Source organism: Chiloscyllium plagiosum, chromosome 2, assembly GCF_004010195.1.
Source record: "Chiloscyllium plagiosum isolate BGI_BamShark_2017 chromosome 2, ASM401019v2, whole genome shotgun sequence".
NCBI lineage: Eukaryota > Metazoa > Chordata > Chondrichthyes > Orectolobiformes > Hemiscylliidae > Chiloscyllium > Chiloscyllium plagiosum.
In genome coordinates this window covers 123,426,205-123,452,901 of record NC_057711.1, presented here as the reverse complement: position 1 = coordinate 123,452,901, position 26,697 = coordinate 123,426,205, and the positions used below count along the sequence as shown (strand labels likewise).

The 26,697-nt window shown below is 39.1% G+C and overlaps 1 protein-coding gene across 22 annotated transcripts in view; it reads right to left on the bottom strand.

Moving 5' to 3' along the window:
* adgrl3.1 (adhesion G protein-coupled receptor L3.1) overlaps window positions 1-26,697 on the bottom strand; it is a 682,401-nt gene that overhangs the window by 125,224 nt on the left and 530,480 nt on the right. For 19 of the 22 annotated variants that reach the window (XM_043717822.1, XM_043717936.1, XM_043717949.1 and 16 more), the window contains 4 exons: window positions 21,020-21,310; window positions 18,532-18,635; window positions 8,261-8,446; window positions 946-984 (listed from right to left, as the gene is read on the bottom strand). In XM_043717822.1, coding sequence (XP_043573757.1) covers window positions 946-984; window positions 8,261-8,446; window positions 18,532-18,635; window positions 21,020-21,310 — 620 coding nt within the window. The remainder of the gene's footprint in view (window positions 1-945; window positions 985-8,260; window positions 8,447-18,531; window positions 18,636-21,019; window positions 21,311-26,697) is intronic. The other 3 variants (XM_043717873.1, XM_043717900.1, XM_043717974.1) reach the window with 1 other exon arrangement.

Below are 26,697 nucleotides of genomic sequence, written 5' to 3'. Positions count from 1 at the left end.
GCACTGGCAAGTTGCCAGAGGGTGACAAAGCGACTTTTTAAAAAAATCCTAGCTCATCAAGGCTGCCAGTGTCATTACAGCTGGACTCAAACACATCTTCAACTGATGTTCACAGCATGCATTTTCTAGCAAGACCACTGGTTGATAGGTAGTGGTCAAGTAAGAATCTCTTGATTTAATACTTCCCTCCCTATCAAAGGGGCATGGAGCTCAGTAGTAAACAAGATCATCACAGTAGCAGGGCCAGACGATTTCACAAAAGAATGACCTTCTCTTCCACCAATTAATCCAAGCCAGCTGGCTGTGTACAGCAATAGCTGTCACAGTGTAAAAGAGCTGCACACTGTCATCTTATGCTATCTTTTGTGCAATCAGTGGAGCTGAAGCCATGACCACTTGTACTTATGGATTGCTCTCAGTGCTTACCCAAAGAGATTCACTGCAATTAACCTTTTAATACTAAAGCAATTACAACAATTAGTGTTTAAATAAAGGATGGAAGATAATTTCCCTACAGGTATTACACCATAAAATATTTCTTTTTTTAAATTTTTTGCACACATTTTCATGTTTAAAAATATCCATGCTTTGAGAGGCAGTGCATTGTAATACCAGGCCATTGTAACAGGAAACTGCCAGCAGCAGCAGATGGGCTGTTGCGAATAGCACAAATTATTTTTTTTGCTGCTGTAATACTTCACTTTATGGGACTGAAGCCATTACCAAGGGCACCAGCATGCAGAGAATGGCCTGCTTAGAGGAAGAGAAAACAAACACCTTATGTCTAATTCCATGAGCCAACCGACAGTGCAATAAATTAAAGCAGATAATTTAACAGCCAGTGAGCCTCAGGGAGACACAAAGCGCAGGAAAAATGTAATTGCACAAAAAAGGCTCTTTAAATGGGTGAATATGCAGAGTGAAATAAAACTGTGGCTAAGTTACCTGAATGTAGGCCCTGCAAGAGCGCTCTCTTTTCTGAAGCTGAATCCACAGAGCCAGCATTATCAATAAAACACAGAATATTGGAAAGTTAATGAAAATTGGAGGACACGACAGGAAAAAAAAACATAATTTTACCTTTAGAATGCACAACAGGAAGAAGAAAGGCAACATTAAAGAATCAATTGTGTAAACAGCTCAGCCTGTGAGCCTCTTCATTGTTTTGTCATGCTAACTTATCTTGGGTAACATTCAACATAACTAGACGGACTGTACATTTAATTTGCTTTTCCAGTCCTACACTTCAGTAATATGAAGAAACCAGATTACCTCAGTTTGAGTTACAGGATTTAATTCCCTCCCACTACAGAGTTCCAAAACATTCTTAATCGCCGTTTCTGCAGTCTATTTAACAAAGATCCTCCAAACTGCACCAAGATGTTCGCATCTGCATTCATATCCTTGGCCCAGATATTTCCATCAGGATCAGATCCCTATTTTCAACTCTGATTAGACCAAAAATGCTTACCTTCCTCCGATTTTGCTGAGTGAGTGGAGGGTTCTTCAGAATTGATTCGCTGTTGCAAACATTGAAGGTATTGACAGCAGAGAATTCTCACAGAAGCCATGGTCCTTCACCTCCACCACCCTTCCCACCCCAACCTCTACAACACTAAACTTCCGCATCCCAGCAAAAGTTCAAATGCCCCAAAGATTCTTTAAAAAGCTATGGAGAGAAGGTCACTGGGATAGGGGGTAAGGTAGGTGGGTAGATTTGGAGGTACATAGATTGACAGATGGGAAGAGTCATAAGGTGGCAGCTGGGTAGGTTGGAAGAGATCATCAGGTCTGTGCTAGTCAAATTAGATCTGTTTGGATGGGATGGATGTTGGGAGTCAAATCAGGTCATATAGATACCCAGGAATTTGACTAGGTTTTCTCCTGTCTAACATTTCTCAGGTACATATCCATATATTTGGCTCAGTGGTTAACACTGCTGCCTCACAGCACCAGGGACCTGGGTCCAATTCCAGCCTTGGGCGATTGTCTGTGTGGAGTTCACACATTCTCTCAGTGTCTGTGTGGGTTTCCTCTGGGTGCTCTGGTTTTCTCCCACAATCAAAAAATGTGCAGGTTAGGTGAACTGGCCATGCTAAATTGCCTGAAGTGTTCAGGGATGGGTGTGTTAGGTGCACTAGTCAGGGGTAGTTATAGGATGATGGAGTCGGGGAATGGGTCTGGGTGGGATACTCTTCTGAGAGTTGGTGTGGACTTGTTGGGCCAAAGGCCTGATTCCACACTGTCTGGATTCTATGTTCTAATATTTCTAATAGTTGGAAGTCTCTACTCTGCTCAGACTGACTCTTTTTTGCAAAATCTTACAGGCAATTACCATAGACTTCTTGCATTGGAACTTCCAAGGGGTCCTGTTGTGCAATCTGAAGGTGGAGTTCATCCAGTCTCTAACCATCCGGAAACCTGAATATTTGAGCCTTTGTCCAAGATAAAAGAGGCAGAAGGTGCAGACATGTGGCAGGGAAGAATTTATGACTAAAGTGTAAAGTCTGAAAATAACTAAGCTGAAATAATAAACTATGAGCACATAATTCAATATTAACAGCTTTATTGTTAACTTTTTATGTTTGTGTAAGTTAATAGCCTTTTTCTGAGACGTACTGGAATCTTGGAACAAAAATGTCCATTAGTTGTACAACAAAACACAATGAATTCACATAGCCCTGCAACATGACGTAGATGAATGTTGAATTAACTTGATTCACAAGTCAATTAACTTGAAAATGGTTCTCAACAATCACAGCTCTGATACCAGTTGCACACAATAGGCCATTTTGGTTACTCAAGCTTGTGTCAAGTTTGGAAAAGTTGAAAATAAGAAATTGCTGCAATTGTAGTTCAATGCACCATCTAAAATGCAAATTCATACATTATGTTCAACTTCGTTAAAAAAATAATTTTGGTTTGTCATAATCTGTAGCATTTGCTCAACTGAAGTGCAAATTGATTGAAACAACCCCATGACCTTGCTCTTCACTGTTTTGCGCACTACATTGTTAAAGAGCTTTAGTTCACAAATGGAAGCTAGTCACATTTACTATGAAATTACTAAGGTGGTCATTTTGCAAAATAACAATTAGATCATTGTTTGCAATGATCACTGTTTATACACATTGCATTTTTTGTTAATTCACATTGATTACATCTGATTACATCTGACAGAGTTAGGATAGATGCACTCAATCAAATCATGGACCTTAAGTGATATATTGTCCGTATATGACCAGAAACAAGAAAGTGTTAGAAAACGTGTTAAGGTATATATGTATTATATGCATTATTCAAGGGTTGATGAGGACAAGGGTGTCTTGTCGTATACATGGGTTTCCAAATGGTGCTTGATACAGAGCAACACAAAAGACATTTAAGCAATGTTAGAGCTCATGAGCTAAAATGGACAATGGCAACATGGATTTGAAATTTCAGGAGAGACAAGAAAAAGAATGCAGTAGTGTGCAACATTGTGTACTGTGAGAGGAACAATGCAGAACTTCAAAAGGACACTAGTAAGTCGGTGGGATAAGTGGACAAGTGGCAGATGTAATTAAAAGCAGAGAAATCTAAAGTGATTCATTTTGATATGAGGAAAATGGACAGATGGCATTAAATAAAAACTTATAAAGTCTAAAGGGGGTGCGGTACAGACTGACCTGGATGCATTTGTCCATCAATCATTGAAAATGGTAGGATAAGGATGAGAGGGCATTTAATAAAGCTTACAGTATCTTTGATGGTTAATGAGGGGATAAAATATTAGACCAAGGAGGTCACATTGAACTTGTACGTGCAGCACTGGATAGTGCAGAAAAGTTGCTAGATGGGACAGAATTTCAATTCAGCATCTGGACTAATGAGTGACACCACACCATCTGCAAATATATAGTCCCATATACTAAACTATGAATAAGTGTGCTGTATGTTGATGCTTTTTATGCAACTCAAAATGCAACAGGCAACCTTTTGAAAACACTGTTATAACAAGGGGGTGGCGATACTGACCAAACATGCCAAATTCCATTTTCATCATTTGCAATGAAAGCATTTTCTGGAAATATTAACCAGTGGTGTATCTGAGTATCAGTTGGCTTTTCCATGAAAACTGTGGATTAGAACACTTTGCTATCACTCAATAAGTACAAAGTAAATTTCATCATATATTTACTTCACTTTGCAATAAATGTTCAATTGTTTTAAGTATATCTTATATTTAATAATTGACATCACCTTTAACCAGATGTCTGCAAAATCCCTGTAGCTCATTGCTTACAGGTTCAGATAAATGAACGATGTAACCCTAATTATCCTACTCTTCATTCCCAATGGCAGGAATACAGACAACTGAATGGAAATCAGGAATTCTTCATGGAAAACATAGCTGGAAAGGCATATTTTGCTGTCTAATGTTCCAGAGGACTGGCAAACGCACAAAGAACATTTATAACCTGCAATCTTTAACAACAGGCACTCTGCTGTTGAAACATTCACAATATTAACTTAATGAAAACATTTAGAGTTATATCCCAGAGCATGTTTGGACTCAGATAGGGAGGTGCAAAGTTAAGTCAAACACACTGATATTTCCAGCAAAGCCTCATATTTTAATCGTTAAGGCAGGCCCTATTGAATTGTTCATGCAGATTTGATGTTGCTCCAACATCAATTAAAAGTGTTAAAACATGGAGATTTTCATGTGTTGGAGCATCCTAAATCATTAGCCACAATCATCTCAAGGGTTCTAATGAGAACAGCAGTCTTCCACTAACTTCAAATGGAACCACAGTAGCAACACCGTGTAGGAGGTGAGCTTTTCTCTCATGCTTTTTTTGCCCCTCCCCTGTGAATGAGGGCACAGGTTGAACTAGGAGACAGGAAGTTAAACATATCAATCTGGGCAAGTATATTGCAATGACTAAATAACAACAGTATTTACAGAGAATGGTCTCGAGGCTTTCATTAAAATTATTTAAACAACATCCTTTCTACGTTTTTTGGATCATGCTTGCAGACAATGATACCATTTGCTTGAGTTTTAGCTCAGAATTCCTGACCTTAAGCAAAAACTGGAATCACTGTGGAGCAGTATGGAGACTACGGGTCCGCCTGATCAAATCTGTCAGTAGGCAGTCACTTCATAGCATCCTGATCTTTCGCTTCTGAAGTAGGTAATCATCCAAAAATTTGGAAGGAGCAGAATGTAATTCGGGTGTGTGCCATTTTCCTTTGCTTCAGCTTTAGTTGTGTGAGCATCACAGACTAATTTTGGCATTCACTGACTGTTGTAATACCTTTCAAATTGCCTTTATTTCAGTTTAAGGCTCAGATCCAAATTTCTCACCCTCAAAATAAATATGAAATTCTTTTTCCTAGAGAACCCTTTACTATGTGATTATTAATTAATCCTGTATCTCTACACATTCCCTCATCTAAAACAACTTGTCACCTGGTTGGTTCCAAATGCAATTGTCTAATAAACTACCCTGGATACACCACATGAACTCATTACCTTTGCCAATTTGAGTTGCCCAATCTAGAGAAAGATTTTTTGAAAAATCCATGATTATTACAGTGCATTTCTTAAAAGCCCACATTATTTATTGATTTATACTCTATCCTGCAGTGTACCCAGAGAACACAATCCAAATTAGAAACTATATATATACTAGTCCTGTGTTTTTTTTCAACCAACTGATTCCACATTTTGACCTTTTGAAGCAAGATAATATCTCACTACTATATGATCTAATTAACAGAGCTACACCGCCTCCTTTTATTTTCTTACCATCATTTACAAATGTCAAATATGTATAAATATTCAGTTCCCCATCTTGGTCACCTTGCAGTCCCTGCAACCATATATCTGTCATGGCTATTATATCATCTTTATTTATTTGTATTTGTTCCATCACCTGATCTATCTTGGTCTGGAAGTGGTCTGCATTCAGGTAGACCTCAGTCTTTTTTAACAATTTTTTTCCACTTTCTGATACATTGCCATGTTTATTGGCTGTCCATTCAGGTCGTTTTGGCTCTCATTATCCATATTGCTACTCTCTACAATTAGGCTGAAAAAGGTATGATGACTTAAACAGGCACCTGGCCCAGAAGACGTCTTGACCAGCTGAAGAAATCGATATTGATCAACGACAACCTGTCTGATGAGTCATAGACTCCTTCAACATGAACTGCTGCTTTGAGGTACTCAGTGATTCTTGCCTTACAGAGACCAAGGGGTAGGAGCAACATTCTACAATACTGCCCTTCATTGCCTCAGCAGCCAGGGTGTTATGTTAAGTCAAAATGACTGATTTTAATTATACTTAATTGCTACCAGGAAGGTAGCATTGTTATTTGAAGGGTCATTCTGGCTCATTATTCATCAGGCTCAACCTTTTGCAGCTTATTCTCTAGCTCTAACCATAACCACTGCAAATGAATAACTGCATTGCCTCTTGGGGTGTTATTCTTTTTCAGGCTTTTTAAGTATACATCATTAAGCACCAAACTAGTTTACTGTTGATCGTACAGAAAGTGAGTTTGTTTTAACATGCACTTAAGATTTTATAAACATAAATGCTGACATTATGGACAATTTTTGTACCTGATCACTGAAAATCAATATCATTCAGCGTTGTAAATTGGATATGCAGGTTAGTCTACCGTGCCAAATGGTATTTTGAGCAAACATCTGAGGCAGTGTTGCAAGTCAGCCATTACTTAAACACACCATTTAAAATGGAATAACTAAAAAGGTCAGAATAAGTTTAATGAAATGCTACAAAGAAATACTTTTTTTAAATCTACATGGCAACAAGATATTTGAACCCTGCCCCGAGTAAGATTGGCAAGAGCTTTTGACATTTTGCAATAAACTATCTTACACTGGAGGAGATTGGTGTTTCTCGACAAAACCTGCACAATACCCAGAAGATTGTTATTATATCAGTGCCTCCTCAATCATGGCACTTTTATTAATGAATATAGAATTCAATATCCCACTGAGCTACCACAATTTTAAACTCTGTTGGCATAACATATCATTGCACTTAGTCGCGTTGTGAGAATAAAATTCTTGTCCATGGTTTAGAGCCTTGCTTAATTCTTCAGTCACTGTATTATCTCCCCTTTTAAAAGGTGCAGGTTTGTGAAACAGGAACGGTGGTTTTTAATACTGATTTACTTCATTTAGACCAGTAGAATAAGAAATATAGCTGCATTTCTATTTACAATGTTTAACTGGTTCCCTTAACCAAAAGCATTTTGTAAATCCATGTAGAAAAATGTGCAGTCAGGACACTCATAAAAGGTCTGCATTCTGTTGTGTAGGAGTCAGGGAGACAATAGACCAACTTTGCTCTCTGGGATGTCTAAATTAAACAGACTCCACGGTCAATCACTGCAGTTAGACAATTTGCTGCCAACCTCATGGATATGATGCAGGTGTTCCACTTTAATGTGCGCTGTAGTTTTATAAAAGTGGTGTATTGATATCAACTAAATATTTAAAGTAAAGCAAAACAGTTGAGCTCCCAGGAGCTTAATTTCCTCTGACATTGTATTACTTAACAAGTTTTTGCAAGCTTTCCTTTGTGCGCAGTTTTTATGCAATTGTTAGGTAGTTTAGAGAATGCACAAAGGAATTTTATGTGTATACATTAAGTAAAGCCATCATAGGAAATTAAATCCCTGCTACCAATCTTAAATCAGAAAGATTAAAGCCCAATTCAAATATATGTCTGTAAGAACCCTTAAATGGGGAGTGCAATTAGTTTATGGGAGACAGAAGCACTTTGCACATAAAGACAAAGGATTTTAGGCGAGTGTTAACTTTAGGCCTGAATTTAAAAAGGAACTGAGTATCAGGCTAAAATCCAAAAGCATGTGAAAATTAGTGCAGAACAATAGAAAAATACAATACCCTTAAATATTGCAGCAAAGGACAATATTCAAGAATAAATATCTCATGGTATTTTGAATCTACCTGAAAATTAAACTGTAGAAGTACAATATCTCTCAGGTATTCCTGCTGCATTTATCGGAGTAAATTTTTACAGACTTTTCAATTTGCCCACAGAACAACACAAACTAGGGAAAGTGAAGGTGACAATGCCTTCCATTAACAAAGGCTTCACCTATATCTTTCCACCTAATGCACCAATGGTCCCATCCAACTCAGAATGAATCAAAAGGGGAAAGAAAAACAGGAGAATCGAATAAAACCAAAGTAAAGATGTAGATTTCCTACCTTGTTTAGGCTCCGAGCTGCACTGTCTTTTCCACCTGGAGTTAGGTTACGAAGTTGCATGTTGAGCAAATCCACTAATTGTTCCATGAGCTTGACAGAGAATAAAATATCACCAGCATGAATCAGACTTTTTGTCTGCTCTGCAAGTTCTCGAGCAATATTGGCAGCAGCCTCACCAGATCGAACCTGTGATTTAAAAAGGTATATCATCTCAAAAAGATAAATTGCTTTCTTCCAATCTGGAAAAAGAAATCATATAATGAGTCCATTCAGTCACCAATTTATTTATGCATTTTGTACAAATCTGTCTAAGAGACATTAATACTAGTCAACAAATACCAACGTTTACTTTGATTCTGAAGTGGTCTTCTAATGTGGTCCATATCTGTAGAGGATCTGTCAGTTCATTGGCTATCAAATGTGTCAAATATCTGCAGTCTTCTTTCCCAATTGCTAAGCAAATCTTAACAACTTTTTTTTTCTCTGTATCGGACACATCCAAATCTATAAACCATAGCTCTGAACATATAAATTCTGTTAGGAGGTCTTTTGTGACCTAATTTAAACAAGAGAATTTTGTGGACATTCTAATGATATGTCTTTCATCTCTGTTGCTTGGTATTAATCTGTCACACACCCAGATCACTTATCTTTCTCAAATGAGTTGAACTGGCCTTTCAACAAGGATTTGTCGACTTATTAATAAGCTGTGTATCTTCAAAACTCTGTGACTCACTAATGAACAAAGGCATTGAAGGAGGTTTCATGCACTTCAGCACAATTTAATACTGTCGACTATGTGTTTTACCTGAAGATTAATGTTATGCTTACTGTTTAAACATGATAGCCCTTATCAGTATGATGCTTTCCAGCCCCATTCACCATGACATGTTAATGATAACGGGCTAATAATAAATTTCTGGTCAGGTGTTGATTAATTCCATGGGTTAGTTTACTTAAAACAAAACAACTTCAAGTTATGAAACAGACATTACATCAACAAACTGATTTCTGCTTATCCATCCTACAGCGTAATGGCAGGCAAAGTCACAATTACTGAAGATACATAACTTGGAGTCTTTATATTTGAACTTCTCAAAAGACATGGTATGTATTACACAATTCTCTAATTATTTCTGCAAATGTTTTTCAAGTGGGGTCATCTATTAACATTCGTGGAATAAAGTTTACTAGTAATGAGGCAGAGAACGTCTTAGTGCTTATTTGCAATCTGAATTACATATACCTCATTCCTGACTTTAAACCTACTCACCTCTACTCCATGCTAATGAAATAGAAAAATAATTTTATTTTCTTTTTGTTTAGGAGAAGTAACACAACTATTTAAGAGCAAGCAATTAAGGAAACATATGTAAAATGAAAAAATAAAATTGTTTTATTATAAAGTAGCACCAGCAAAGTTCACAGTCCAAACTCTGAACAGTGTTGCAGAATTGGAGGATGGGATCCTACATAACGTAAGACCAAAACTAGCTCAGATTTTCCAATGGGCTTTCCAGTGTTTTGCAGCTGGGGATGTGACAAAATCCTGATTGTAACTGATTTCGAGAGAATTGTATGGGAAACTGAAGATTAGGCTGAACAATTCACAAAAAGACTGGGACCCTCTTTTCATCTATCTCAGAGAATGCGGAGGGTTCTGCTGAAGTTAAGTAAGTAGTTACTCGGGGAAAAAAAGATTAAACTATTAAATATCGAGTCTGACTCCTGAGTAAGGATTAAACTGACTCCCAACTTAATTCACACACCACCAGTTTGGTTTATCAGTGGGGTGAGTTTGACTTTATATCCACTTGGAGGTGTCAACTAAACTGTGAACTAACCCATAAATGAAAATTAAATTTAAAAATCAGTCATACAACACCAATGCTGTAATAATAACTAAAAAAAAACAAAATGACTGTGGATGCTGTAAATTAGAAACAAAAATATTGCTGGAAAAGCTCAGCAGGTCTGGCAACACGTGTGGACAGAAATCAGCATTAACATTTCAGGTCCAGTGACCCTTCCTCAGAATGGAGGAATAATAATCCAATAATAATACATTCAGGCTCATGCCAATGCTTGACAGTTCTCTAGACAGCTCCAATGGGTGTTAGTATTTTTTATTTACACACGCATGTTTACTTTTAAGAATTCCAAAGGGCACTTGATGTCTTCCAAAGTTATCCCAGAACCATACTCCTGAACTGAATTTTGTTTATCTGAAGAACTTCACTGAGTTTTGAACATTCTGATATCAATTATGAGGTGCACTCTAACATAGATAGTTGTCTCTGTGAATAATGTGCAACTTGGAATTCGTTCATATCCCTCACTGTGAAAATACTGAAGGTCTGTTTCAGGAATAGCACATCAGGATTCAGGCATCAGCTGCTATTTTTACGATAATGGAGAGCAGTTCCAATTGCATAGATATTCAGGCCTCAGTACCTGACAATTGATAGTGGATATAAAGATGCAGATGACATGACTTTTATGAAGGAATGAAATAGCAAAGAACACTGTGCATTTATTGTGCCTGGTTAATATGAAGCAACATAGAGTCATACAGCATGAAACAGACATTTCGGTACAACTTGTCCATGCTGATCTGACAAACCAATGTGGCCGAGTCCCAATTGCCAGCATTAGGCCCATTTCCCTCAAAACCCTTCCTGTTCATATACTCATCCAGGTGCCTTTTAAATGTTGTAATTGTACCAGTCTCCACCATTTCCTCTGGTAGTTCATTCCATACATGCACCACCAACTGCATGAAAAAGTTACCCCATAAGCCCTTTTAAATTTTTCCCTTCTCACCTTAAACCTATGCCCTCTAGTTCTGGACTCCCCGACCCTGGGGAAGAGACCTTGACTATTTACCTTATTCATGCCCTTCATGATTTTATAAATCTCTATAAGGACCCCCACAGCCTCTGATGCTCCAGGGAAAAAAAAGGCCCAACCTATTCAGCTTCTCTTCATAACTCAAACCCTGCAGTCCCCGAAACATCCTTGTAAATCCTTTTTGCCCCCTCTCAAATTAATTAATTAAATATAAAGAAGGTTGAGTAAGATGCTAAATTAGTAGAATAAAAGTTACGGAACATAATAGAGATACAGTGCAATAATTTCACCAGACTCAACCTTATAAACTGTGCTCATTTTGAATTTGGAGGCAGACAAAAGACATTCAAGCTCATATGGGGAGGAGGTGTATCAGCCTGGTATCAAACTACTGAAAGGACAAATCATGCGCTTTTCTCTGCAATGAAATACCTTAAGCCTGGAAAAAGCCACATTATTTCCCTCATCATTTGCTGTCGTCGGTTGCTGTAACCAATGAATAAGATTCTTTACAGTTAGTGTACCAAATGCCTGTACCAGATCAAAGAGCCTTGAGAAGAGAGATTGAAAAACAGAGCATCCTGGTAAGCAAAACGATCTTCTCAGTGCAGCTGGTGGATTGGTCTCCTTGAACTGCTTCCTCAGATTGTTTTTCTTCCCTCTACCCAAAACACCACCTTCTTTTTCATCTGGCTCGATGACGGTATAGTGGGGTTTTGCAGGAGATTAGAAATTTAACTCGAGTTGAAAGTTGTCAGTTGTTCGGCTGTGGTTTGAATCCATTTATTTGCAGTGAATAGTCATTATTATTAAGTACAGAAATCGGATTTGTAATTTTTGTTAGCCTGGGTCTACCTGACAAGTGGATGAGGCATTTTGTGTACTTTGATAATTTTTCAAAAACTTCTGTGATGACTCCAGAAAGGACAGGGATTGATTTCCCGTATAATAGCCTATTGAGCCATGACAACATAAGCACGAGACTGGGTACAGACAGCAGGTTTCCTTCCCTAAACGGAAGCAGGTGTTGTTTTTGACAATGCAGTGATTTGATGGTCACATACAGATTCCCCCTAAATGCCACAGTGGACTATGAACACACATCTATTAATCATTAAAGTTAAAATACTATCAGTCAGAAACAAAACACAGAGACTGTTGGGGAAACACAACTGTATCCGTGGAGAGCGAAACAGTTGATGTTTCGAATTCGGTATGGCTTCTTGCTTTGAAGGAGTCATACCAGACTCTAAATGTTACTGTGGTTCTCTCTCCACTGATGCTTCCAGACTTGCTGAGTTTCTCCTGTATTCTCTAGGTTTGACTCTAGATCATTAGTTCAGGTCTCTGGATTATTGGTTCAGTACAATGCCACAGCATTACAACACTTTTCTTTTCCATTTGGCTTCAAGGTGACCAAGAAAACCAAATATTTTGATTGTACAGACCATGTAAACACTATTTGGACTTGGCGGCAATTAAAGAATATATGGCACTGTTTTGTAGAATGTTTTCAATTACTAAATAAGCATTGTTACCTCTGATACAGGAAAGTAAGTACAGAGGAACCTTGATTATCCAAATACCAATTATCCGAAAACTGGATAATCCGAAAACTGGATTATCCGAAGGAGATCTCAAGGTCCTGATAGAAACATTACATCAAAGGCGTGTTTTTAACAGTGATTGTGTCTTTTGTCTACAGTGATTAAACAGGCACTGTCTCCAAATGACTGAGATCTCCTGCCCTCTCTCTCTCTCCCCCAACACTTTCTCTGGAGTTCTACAGAGGGGTGTACCCTAACAGAACACAAGGGGCTAACACCTTCAACATTTTATCTGGGCTGGCACCAATTGCTACAGTTAACCTGAGAATGTAACTTTCAAAAAAGTTTTGCGATTTACATATGAAAGATGTGAAACTATCATGGTCATTCTAACAGATGAGAGACTTATCAAACAATCAAGGTATTTTTCAATGCATAATTTCAGTTATATCACACAGTAAGCATTTGCTATAAATTCTGTGTCTTACAACTGCGTACTCCATAACCACCTGATGAAGGTGCAGCGCTCCGAAAGTTAGTGCTTTCAATTAAACTTGTTGAACTATAACCTGGTGTTGTGTGATTTTTAACTTTGTACACCCCAGAGGAAAGGCATTTAATTGATTAACTGAATAATTGATTATCCGAATGAAACAGTGCCCGCCCATCTCATTTGGATAATTGAGGTTCCCCTGTAATGATATCTCAGTGAGTCAGATCCTACAAACTGTATGCCTAACTCAAGAATATGTTTTAATTGTTGGATGACGCATAGTTGTTCGTAAGAACATCTTCACTGCTTTTCTTCAAAACATTATGGCAGATCCTTATTCACCCTGTTGAGTGAGCAGCATTCCGAAGTACTGCACTGCAGTGTCAGCTCACATTCATAGAGTCACACAGTCAAAGAGATGTACAGCATGGAAACAGAGACCTTGGTCCAACTTGTCCATGCCGACCAGATATCCCAACCTAATCTAGTCCCATTTGCCAGCACTTGGCCCATATCGTTCAAAACCCTTCCTATTCATATACCATCCAGATGTCTTTTAAATGTTGTAATTTACCGGCCTTCACCACTTTCTCTGGCAGCTCATTCCATACACGCACTACCCTCTGCGTGAAAAAGTTGCCCTGTATGTCTCTTTCATATCTTTTCGGTCTCACCCTAAATTTATGCCCTCTAGTTCTGAATTCTCCAACCCCAGGGAAAAGATTTTGCCTATTTACCCTATCCATGCCCCTCAATTTTGTAAACCTCTGTAAGGTCACCTCTCAGTCTCTCACGCTCCAGGGAAAAGAGCCCCAGCCTGTTCAGCCTCTCCATATAGTTCAAATCCTCCAATCCTGGTAATATCCTTGTAAATCTTTTCTGAACCCTTTCAAGTTTCACATCTTTCCGGTAGGAAGGAGACCGGAACTGTATGCAATATTTCAACAGTGGCCTAACCAATGTCCTATACAGCCGCAACATGACCTCCCAACTCCTGTACTCAATACTCTGACCAGTAAAGGAAAGCATACCACTACCCTAATTACCTGCGACTCCACTTTCAAGGAGCTATGAACCTGCACTCCAAGGTCTCTTTGTTCAGCAACACTGTAATATGGACATTTTTCCAGGTCTGAAACAAAGGGTGTCATCATCCATTTCCCCACATTCTGTATCTTCCATGTCCTTCTCCACAGTAAAACTGATGCAAAGTACTTGTTTAGTATGTCCCCCATCTTCTGCGGCTCCACACAAGAGCTGTCTTGCTGATCTTTGAGGGACCCTATTTGCTCCTTAGTTACCCTTTTGTCCTTAAAGCATTTGTAAAAACCCTTTGGATTCTCCCTTACGTTATTTGCCAAAAGCCATCTCAATCTCATATCCCCTCCTGATTTCCCTCTTCAAGTATACTCCTACTGCCTTTATTCTCTAGGGATTCACTATCCTGTCTATACTTGACATATGCTTCCTTCTGTTTCTTAACCAAACCCTCAATTTCTCTCGTCATCCCACATTCTCTATACCTACCTGCCTTTCCTTTCACCCTAACAGGAATATACTTTCTCTGGCTTCTTGTTATCTCTTGTCTGAAGGTTTCCCATTTTCCAGCCATCCCTTTACCAGTGAACATCTGCCCCCAGTCAGCTTTTGAAAGTTCTTGCTTAATATCATCAAAATTGGCCCTTTTCCAATTTCGAACTTTAACTTTTAGATCTAGTCTATCCTTTTCCATCACCATCTTAAACCTAATGGAATTATGGTTGCTGGTCCAAAAATGCTCCCCCCACTGTCACCTCAGTCACCTGCCTTGCCTTATTTCCCAAGAATAGGTCAAGTTTTGCACCTTCTTTAGTCAGTACATCCACATACTGACTCAGGCAATTTTCTTGTACACACTTAACAAATTCCTCTCTGTCTAACCCTTAACACTATGGCAGTCCCAGTCTATGTTTGGAAAGTTAAAATCCCCTACCATAACCACCCTATTATTCTTATAGATAACTGATATCTCCTTACAAATTTCTCAACTTCCCGTTGACTATTAGGGGTCTATAATACCATTAAGGTGATCATCCCTTTCTTATTTAACAGTTCCATCCAAGTAACTTCCCAGCAAATGTATTTATGGGAATATCCTCCCGAAGAACAGCTGTAATGCTATCCCTTACCAAAAACGCCGCTCCCCCTCCTCTCTTGCCTCCCTTTCTATTCTTCCTATCGCATTTGTATCCTGGAAATTAAGCCTCCTGAGCAACTCTAGCAAATCCCCCTGCCTGTATATTAATCCCCTTCCAATTCAGGTACAACCCATCCTTCTTTTACAGGTCACTTCTATCCCAGAAGAGATTCCAATGATCCAAAAACATGAATTGTTCTCCCATACAACAGTTCTTCAGCCATACATTCATCTGTTCTGTGCTCCTATTCCTACCCTTACTAGCTCGTAGCACCTGGAGTAATCTAGATATTGCTACCCTTGAGGATCTCTGTTTTAAATTCCTGCCTAACTTTCTATATTCTCCCTTCAGAATCTTATTCTTTTCCCTTCTTAAGTCGTTGGTTCCAATGTGTATAATGGCCTCCTGCAGGGCCCTCTCCCCTTAAGAACATTCTGCACCCTCTCTGAGATGTCCTTGATTCTGGCACCAGGGAGGCAACGCTCCATTCTGATTTTTCGCTGCTGGCCACAGAAAAGTCTGTCTGTGCCCCTGGCTAGACAGTCCCCTAACACAATCCATCACTTGGAACCCAAAGTACCCTTCATTACATTAGAGCCAGTCTTGATACCAGAAACCTGACTGTTTGTGGTACATTCCCTGAAAGTCTATCACCCCCAACATTTTCCAAAATAGCCTCCTTGTTTGAAATGGGGATAGCCACTGAAGACTCCTGTACAACCCGCCTACCCTTCCTAACTTTCTTGGAATTAACCCAGCTACCTGACTATACCTGTGGCTTTTCTCCCTTCATCCATCACACTCCCTAGCTCTTGTAAATTCCTCATTGTTTGAGCGACACTTAGAGGCATCCATTTGATCTGACAGGACTTGCAACCAACAACATTTATTGCAGATATTATCCTTAGTAACCCTTAAACTCTCCCAAAGCTCCCACATCTGACAAAAAGAGCATATCACTCTATGAAAGGCCATTTTGTTCCTTCCAATCTAAAGACACAGATAATAGCACCAATCTATTGCTCCAGAAAACATTGCTCCAGGCTTTCCTTGTTATTGTTTCTGTTATGGGTCTGAAACCCATAACCTTTTGATTCCAAGGCCATATTGTACCACAAAGACAAGAGTGGCAATTAGCTCATGTCTACATCGCCTACAATACTGCCATTAAAAAAAAGTGAATGCTTCTTCCAGCAGAGAATGAAAACATAAAATGTTGATTTTTAAACTTGCATCTTTTATAATAATGTCAGCAGACTCTGGTAATGTCAGACAGAGAAATCTTGACAATTTTTCAAGTACCAAAACAAAAATAAACTACTCGAGGGAATCTGAGCTGAAATAATTCAGTTTATTAAAGCTGGACTATTCTCTTAAACTAAGTCAGATATGCCAGTGCAGAAATGTTACCTATTGTTGCAGCTTTAAAACAAACAGGAGATAAACACCTCTCTGATTCTACCAACAGCCTGACTAATCTATCCAGCTTTCAGGGAATCCTTTGTCATTTTGGTCTAATGAGCAAACAAACGGAACTGACACAAATTATACCACATTACCACAAAAGCATGCAGGGAAAACAAAGCCTCAAACTAAAAAACTTCATGGTGAAAAGTCCCATCTGGTCTTCATTTTCTAATAAAAATCAATTTACAGCACCACTGCACATTACTAATATGGATTCAAGACAGAACAGATACTTTAATTTCACCTCATTTTTTATCTGTGAAAAAACTCTATCCCACATTTTAATGCCTTCTTAATGCTGATGAATGTTTATGACACATTAACATTTTTAAAAACAGCTGAAGAAGAACTGAATGTGTTCAGATATCCACAAAATGAAGCGCTTATGGTACAGCTCATTAAGTTTCTACAGACGGCAGCAAACTGTGACACCTATTTAAAGGGGCTCTGTTTTAGACTAATCAACAGGCTCAAAGTTATATTTCTATGAAGCAACATGGAAGCCACCCAATAAAAATTTTAAAGTATCTTTGTTTTTATATTTTAAGTTAGACATTTAAAATTGTGCAAGGAGCAGACCATTATGAAATAAAAATAAATTTCTGGCAATTAACTGAAAGTCTGCAATGGCAAAGGAGGGGGGGAAAAAGAAAGGTAAATTATTCAGGTTGACAACTTTTAATCTGAACTGAATTGCTTGATTTACTGGGTTGTTCAGCTTTGTTTAGTACTTATTTCTGATTTCCAGTATCCACAATATTTGGTACTTCTCGAGTTTCATTGCTCTCATCTCGCGGCCGATGAAAAATTTCCATAGCTTTCATTTTACAGGAGAATGGGAAAGTATGATGGAGACATTCACCAGAAATCTGCTCCTCACCCAGGCGAGGGATGAAATCCAGTCAATCTCCCAGAATGAGAAAATAAGGTGGGTGGGGCAGTTTGTGTGTGGGAGGCGAAGTACCAGCTTTCTGACAGTGGGATGAAAGTTGGGAAGTATGTTGGCAGTTGATTAAAAATGGAGTGTGGTTCCTGACACCAAGTCAAGAATAAGCATGTCATGTATATCCATTAAAACACATGGTTACCAGATTGTGATTAAATCAATGGCAAATGAGAAACATGTGCCTTCTGATTTTTGACTGATTAAAAGTGGCATGCAGGAAACAATGTAGTCTTCCTGCTGAATTTGGAGGGAGCAGGAATTGCATGAGGAACTTGGTTGGGTCAGGAGAAGAGGAAGGGAAGTTGTTGCACTAATCTTGCAGGGGGCTGGACCAGCAGATGACCACATCAATGATGATGTGGTCAGGTGGCCAATAGCAGAAGTGGCTAGGAATATGACAAACAGACCTTGATCACCACAAGTAACAGCATGGCCTCTGACTTTCTGCACGATTAGCTTAGCCCATCAAATATGTGTTGCTAATTGTCTGGCCACTGTTTGGATGCACACAGCCAGCTGTCCTGGCTCCAAATGATCGTCATGCTTACTTCCAGGCCCACTATTGGGATGTTCATCGCTGAAACAATATTCCACCCTGCACTTATCTTCAACATTTCCCTATTTCTTTCCCCCCAAAAAAGGTCCAAGGTCCATCCTGTAACATTCCAACCATGCTGAACAAATTCTAACCAAAGAAAACAATGTCAAATTACGAATGGTCACTTAATGAAAATATAAATTCTGTATGAATGCAAAATGAAACAAAAAAACACATAAATTTGAAGACTTACTCTTTTCGACAGCAAGTTTATCCATGGAGAACTGCAGTTACTTAGATCTGGACCCAATGGATCCCAGAGTCCTTCAGGTGATAAGCATGAGTAGGTGGCTATACCTATAAATATTGAAAGATTGTCAAGTACATAATTGGAAATAGATTTAATGATCAATTCCCTCAAATTTGCAAATTTCAGGTATTTCCTTTGTTATAGAGTTTCAAATCATCAATGAAGGGCAATACAATTCCATCTGCTGGGTCACTATGGTTACTAACCTTAGAAAGCTTTTTATCCAATAGCAATGTAGTATTCATATTGATTCTTACCTTGGGGTAGAACGTAGAATGGGACAGAATTCTGCCAAGTATGAGAACAGAGTGGTGCGAGACTAACTCCCAAATTGAAAAATATGTTGAAAATTTCTCTCCTCCCATCCCCTATTCCCCAATTTATTATGGTAGCAATCTAAATCGACCACCAATTTTTAACCACCTGTATTTAATGATGGGACCATGCATGGAATAAAACACTTTATTCTAAAAAGGCAAATTTAAGATGACCATAGTGATCTCCTGACTAGATTGTGTCAAGCTCATTAATCCAATAATAAGCAAGAATCTGCTTGAACTGAAATTAGTCTCATCATTAACAAAAAAGATATTTAAACTGAGATCTGTATCTCCTGGTTAATTCACATCTTTCTTGAAAGTAGGATGAGTTGACTGAGAGTAGGTTTGGTTGGTAGAGACTAAATGGGCCAAAGGACCTCTTCCATACTGTATGATTTTAGGATTCCATATTGGGATGAACGTGGTCTGCTTATTATCCAACTTGTTAAAAAACAACAATAAATCCTGACATGGGCACAGAGGAGTGAACCATATTTCAAAGAATAGCCTTTGAACAGAGAGAAGAAAAATGGTTTGGTAGCAGAGTATTTCAGTTGAAGTTTCTCTTAGCCCCTTAGAACAGAATGTTCAATGAAAAGCAAATCAGAGAAACATCCATTTACCAAGAATTCAAATATCTATACATGTCATTACTGTGGAGGATGCAAGTCATGTTTCGAAGGTAAAGCTCACACATCAAGGACTCTATGGACTCTGTAACTGCATATTCAACCAAACATTCTCCCCTTTTTAAGGTTTATATGTACATTTGTGTATGTTTGCGTTTGATGTCACATTTTATTATTTTTCTGAAGATAAATAACAAAAACTCATTTTTCTTACACTCAAGAAAAGTCTAATTGGCTCCTTCATTTGCATCAGGTGAACTACGTCCTAATTAAGTGTGTTATGAACAAAAAAAAACCTTTTGTTACAGCCAATTGAGGGGGTTAAAAAGAGAGAAGCCAATTCATCCCTCGTCATCGAATCATATTAGACTTAATTCATCTGATCATAGCAGAGACTATTTGCTGCAGAATGTTCGTAACCTATAGATTGATTGGTGCATGTCATAGTTCATCAATCTTTGGTTTTCAGTATAGTTGCTGTGAAATATTATCATCAAAAATGAAAGACTATGGAAATGCAATAATCTTGTTTAGCTCTAAAGATTGGTTAAAATGGGGAATGGCTCAGTTGGTTAATGGCGTTCTCCAAAATTGAAACTGAGGTTGGAATCAGACCTATTACTAAGTGAACAGAACCTCACTATTTGAGTGTTCACATATTGTGAAATTGATCAGATCAGGAATTGAATATAGAGGCAAAGAGGTCCTTCTGCAGCTGTACAGGGCCCTGGTGAGACCGCACCTGGAATATTGTGTGCAGTTTTGGTCTCCAAATTTGTGGAAAGACATTCTGGCTATTGAGGGAGTGCAGCGTAGGTTCACGAGGTCAATTCCCGGAATGGCGGGACTACCTTATGTTGAAAGATTGGAGTGACTGGGCTTGTATACGCTTGAGTTTAGAAGGCTGAGAGGGGATCTGATTGAGACGTATAAGATTATTAAAGGATTGGACACTCTGGAGGCAGGAAGCATGTTTCCACTGATGGGTGAGTCCCGAACTAGAGGACACAGTTTAAAAATAAGGGGTAGGCCACTTAGAACAGAGTTGAGGAGAAACTTCTTCACCCAGAGAGTGGTGGGTGTATGGAATGCTTTGCCTCAGAAGGCTGTGGAGGCCAAGTCCCTGGATATTTTCAAGAAAGAGTTAGATAGAGCTCTTAAGGATAGTGGAATCAAGGGTTTTGGGGATAAGGCAGGAACGGGATACTGATTGAGGATGATCAGCCATGATCATAATGAATGGTGGTGCTGGCTCAAAGGGCAGAATGGCCTACTCCTGCACCTATTGTCTATTATCTTAGGCCAGAGCACACATCACACTTTATTAGTGTTAAAACCCTTTTGCATTAATTACAATCAAGCAAACAGAAGTTAACTCTTATGAAGTGAATCATTTACAAAAAAGTCATTGTTTAAAATTTTCAATCTATTCAATAACACTAGTGGTAGGGGATCAACTTAAAATTTCAACAGGTTTCTTACCTATTGTTCCCAGAGGACATTGTCTTTTTGCCATCTCGCCTGGTGGAGTTTTGGGCCAAGATATGTCACGTTTGTCTGTGGCTTCACAACATTCAGCCCCCTCTGCAGGAAGTTGTGATGCTTTTGGTGTTTTAGTGGTGGTCCCATGAATTACTGGAGGATTTTCCAATGTTGGAGTTGTTGTGGTCTTGATACTCTTTCCTGAAACTATTGTCGTTGTGGATATAGTAGTGGTCACCTTAACATTGGGACTTTTTGTAACTTCCATGACAAATGATGAGGATGTTGATTCTGAAACAAGGATCCAAAATTATGGTTATCAGTCTGAGAACCAGCATTAAAGCACTCATCTACAGAACTGTTAGTTTTATGGTGACTAAATAAGAGAAATTTTATCTGATTACACGGTGAACTGGCATTCATATCAAGAGCATGGAGATCCCATTTGCAAATCCATACATTTATGGTCAGACACTTAACTTTACAGTCAAGGAACAAATTGAATTCAATTTCACAATGGAGATATAGCACTTTTCACATGGTAAAGCATTCAAATCAGGACATACAAAACATAATCTGACTCCTAGCCACAAAAGAAGAAATGAAAGGGCAAATGATCATAAGTTTGGTTAATCAAGTAGATTTGAAGAGCAGTTTAAAGAAGGAAAGGGAGATAAAAGAGACAGAAAGGGTTAGGAAGAGTAATTCAACACTTTAGACTTTAGTAGCTTAAGGCAAGGCTGCCAAAGAAAGAACAATTAAAAATTAGCATGTAAAATGTTCAACCTGCAGATATCTTACAGGGATGTGGACTTATAAGAGAACACTGAGTTAGGGATGAGCCCACAAAGGAATCTGCAAATAAAGATGAGCATTTTAAAGTATGAGCATTGGTTAAGCAGAGCCAATGTAGGTCAGTGATCACAGGGTGACAGGTTAATGGGACTTACTGCAAGTTAGGACACAGGCCAATCTCACTAGAGATAACCACTAGAAAGGGAGTGCATTGGAAGAATCAAGTCTAGTTGTAAAAGAAGCATGGATAAGGCTTTCAGCAACACATGAGCTCAGGAAAGTATGCCGGTGCAAATATGTAGCTGGAAACTTACCTCAGGGTCAAAGAGGTTGCACAGTCAGACAGAGTCTCAGATGTACAGAACAGAGAAAAGCCTTTGGGGGCCCCCCAAACAAAAAACCGCCTGACTATTTGAATACCTCCCCATTAATAAGCACTTGGTTAAAAGCCTTTTATGCCTTGGCACTACAACTGCACACCTAAATACTTCTTAAATATGAGGGTTTCTGCCTCTACTACCCTTACAGGCATTGACTTTCAGATTCATATCATCTTCTGGGTGAAAAGATTTTTCCTCCCAGCTCCTTTAAACCTGCTGCCCCTTACCTTAAATCTAGGATTTCAGGCCTATCTTTTTCCATAACAGTCTAACAGAGTTATGATTATTATCTGCAAAACACTCACCCATCGATACTTCAACCACTTGCCCAGCTTCATTACTTAAGTTTCAGTCTAGACTGCCCCTCTCTTGTAAGGTCTACATCATGGCTTAAAAAGCTATGCTGGATGCATTTTAAGAGTACCTGAGTTAACGTTAGGGAAACTGAAATCTCCTACTGATACTAAACTATTACTTTTATACTTTCCTGTAATTTGCGAACATATCTGCTCTTTTATTTCTCTTGTACTGTTAGGTGGCCTCTATGCATTCCCAGCAATGTGACTGTTCCATTTTGAGTTTTAGGTTCTATCCACATGGCTTCATTTGAGGACCCTTCCAGGATGTCATCCCTCCTTACTGGACAATATTGCAATACCTCCTCCTCGTTTTGCTCCTTCCCTGTCTTGCCTGAAAGCCCTATATCGTGCAACATTAAGCTGCCCATCCTGCCTCTCTCAGTGTCTCAGTGACAATAATGATTTCATACACCTACATTTTAATTTCTGCCCTCCACTCATCTGCTTTGTTTGTGAGACTTCTGGCTTAAAATAAATATCATACAACATTGCCAAATTCCCTTGTTCCCTAACTGGCCGAAAATGTCTATGTCTTCCTGACTCACCTGCTGTCTCTTCTAAGTTTGGCCATTCATCCTGCCTTCCTGAATACTCTTTCTGGATTCTAGCCCCTGTCAAGGGAGCTTAAGTCCTCCCCAACAGTAGGTGTACCTGAGTAAACCTCCCTGCAAAGATGCTGATCCCATTTCAGTTCAGGTGTAATCTGTCACCTTAAAAGGTCCCACTTATGCTGATAAATGGTCCCAATGTCCCAGTTTTCTCCACCACTGAATAGTTATCACTGACAGGGATGGGGTCAGTAGCCATGGATTGGAAGTTTGTGGTGATCACTGAAGACAGTTGGTTTGATCTGCTCATTGGAAGGAGGACATTTCTTCTCAACCAGATGTTGGACAGTTTAGAGTCAGAGGGCTGTTGTTAAGAGAAATGGTAGTTAATTAGAGGTAGGTGTCTTTGGTGTGCGTGCAAAAAACTGGCTTGCAGGAAAGAAATACAAGGGGTCAAGGATACATCCTTCAGGGAGATAATGATGGAAAGCAGGAAGAGAAGCATTCTCTGGCTACAAGGAGTCAGATAAGTATGGAACCACATGAGCACAGCATTACTGTGCTAGATGTCAGTGAAGAAATTTTGCAAGATGATGGTGCAGGTCTTACACTGATTCGGTCAAGATTACACTGTACAATTTTCTCTTTTCTCCACAAAAACAGCAAAAGGGTATCAGAGATGAATTGTCCTTCAATACGCTGTCAAAATATCAGGCCAGTAAAGAACCATTTTACTTAATGGCACCTAAACAGACAGCATGCAACACAATATCCCAAAAAACCTTTAGGTCTCAGCCTGACTGACAACAATGACTGTTGATCAAGGTGGGATTAGTGCTGTAGGTTTATATTAAATCACAGACTCTGGACAATATTACCCCCTGATAGTTGATGTTTTTTATCAGTCAGGGAATCAAGGGTTATGGGGAAGTCACACACACGGATGTGGATGTGAGAAATGTCAGGTGAGCCATGATCCTATTGAATGGCACAGCAGGCTCAAGGGGCAGAATGGCTTACTCCTGTTCCTATTTCTTATTGTCTAATAACACATTAGCTATTATATTGTCTCTCTACTCAATGGCTAAAATTATTATGCTGTCTTGATCAGAAAAAATTTCAATAAAATTCATGGAAAGAATTTTAAAAATTCTTATATGGGTTAAGGGCATCACAGGCCGAGCTGAAATGTATTGCCCATCCCTAATTGCCTAAAGGACAGTTAAGTGGCGACCACATTACTGCAGATCTGGAGTCACATCTCGGCCAGACCAGGTAAGGATGGCAGGTTACTTCCCTAAAGATCACTGGTGAACCCGATGGGATTTTCCGAATAATTAACAATAGTTTCATGGCCATCAATTCCAGGATTTGAACCCAGGTCCTCAGAATATTACCAAGATTGATAGTCCAGTGATGATGTGATTAGACCATCACCTCCCAAAACTATTTTAAAAGCTGCTGCTTCAGGTTTTCAGTGTTTCATATACTTGGGAGTTTATGTTGCAGAAGATCCTGATGTACACCATAGATAGTGCAAAGAGAAAGGTCTTGCAAGATGACACTGCATTATTACACAATTCTTTCTATGCATTGTATAGTCTGTGTCCCCGTACAGCTAGAGCTGGATAACATCCAGGCTTTGGGAGACAAGTAGCATGCAACATTTGCATCACAAAATGCCAGACAAAGAGTGCCACCAATTAGAGAGCATCTATACATATCCTGTCAATATTCAAAAGCAAAACCATCATCTGGAGGGGGCTATTTGCATGTGTATGGTGTTACCAGTAACCAGAAATTGATCTGGACTGTTTATATAAATATCTTGGTAAGAAAAGAACATGCATCAAATAATTCACCTCTTAATTCTTCAAAGACTGCCCATTATTTCCAAGGCATAAGTCAGGAGTATGATAGAATATCTCCACCTGCCTTGATGGATACAGCAACGCTCACGAAACTTGACACTATCCAAGTTAAAGCAGCCTACTTGACTCACACCTCTTCCATCATCTGCAGCATTTATCCCCTCCGCATACTGGCAACTCAAGTAAAGCATAGGGTTTTATTAGAGTTATCCGCAAGATGCATAGCAACTATTCACCAAGTACTCACCAATACCTTCCAAATCCGTGGCCTCTATCACCTAGGAGGGACAAGGGCAGCAGATGAATGGGATCAAGATTACCTGCATGGTCCCCTCCAAAATACACGTCATTGTGACAGTGAAGTAAATCTTCATTCCATTGACATCACAGAATCAAAGTCCAAGAACTCTCCTCCTAAAAGCACTGTTGATATCACTTTATCACATGGACTGAAGTGGTTCAAGGAAGCAACTCACCACCATTTACTCAAGAGCAATTAAGGATGGGAAATAAATGTTGACCTTCCTAGAGGGGGACACAGTCTGTGAAAGAATTAAACTAAAGCAGCTCCAATCATTCAGCTAACATAATCAGTGTTATTTTCACTGACAGCTCCAACAGCTTTCAGTAGTAACATCAGGTGCCCTTGTTGTAAATATTTCAGTGTTTATGCTTTGTTTCAAGCTTCCTTAGTTACATTTCTTTTCCACAGCCTTTACAAAACAGATAATCTGGACTCACCTGGAAGCTACCGTACAGCAATTTCAATTATGTAGGAGGAGATTGACACTTTGGCCCTTCTTATTTGATGAACGAAAAGAGCTCCACGTTTCTGACAGGAGGTTCTGCTCAGGTCTCAGGACCTCTGCATTTCTGACAGGAGAGTCTGCAAAGGTCTCAGGACCTCCACATTTCTGACAGGAGGTTCTGCTCAGGTCTCAGGACCTCCACATTTCTGACAGGAGGTTCTGCTCAGGTTTCCCTCAAAAATGTGCATATCCATACTTCCACTGAGACAGTTCATTCATAGTGTAGAACTACCAGGCGGTGGTATGCCCACTTTTCTCATCAGTGTGTTGCCGTATTCTAACATTTATAAGTCCTGACAGTTACTGACTCTCAGGGTCAGGATTCAGGGCAGAAGGGGGAGGGGAGTCAGGTCCTTGAGGCTGTGAGGGGCTGTCCAGCAGGAGCAAGGAATGTCCGCCCTGGGGTTGTTATTAGTTTTCTGTGGTATGTGTAGTTGAGTGGTGTGTGAGGTAACTATGGGGCTTGTTTAATAGTGCCTCCTGAATAACTCATATTTAAGAGATCGCCATGCACATATTCCATCTGTGCTTTAATAACGAGTGCCTGGTCAGAGGAAAATCTACCCAATAGTGCCTTAAATGTAATAAAATATGTTACAATTATGAGAGAAGAAAAATTTGCAAAGTTATAGGTGAGGTAGAATGAATGAAAGGAAGTCTAATTGAATACTATTTTCTGAACACAAGGATAAACAAAAGGTGTTGCAGCCAATAGTGGAACAAAGCAAGGTAAAAATGAAAGAATTATGGGGCATGTAAATAAATACTGGATTTATGTATCTAGGGAACTATTACTCACAGAAACATGAGAGCAAGAAGTAAAGTAAGAAGCAGTCTATTGAAGAAACGTTGGCAAGCAGATGGTGAATTATGGAGCAGATCTTAATTCAGATGGCTTTGAGTTTTGGATGAGATG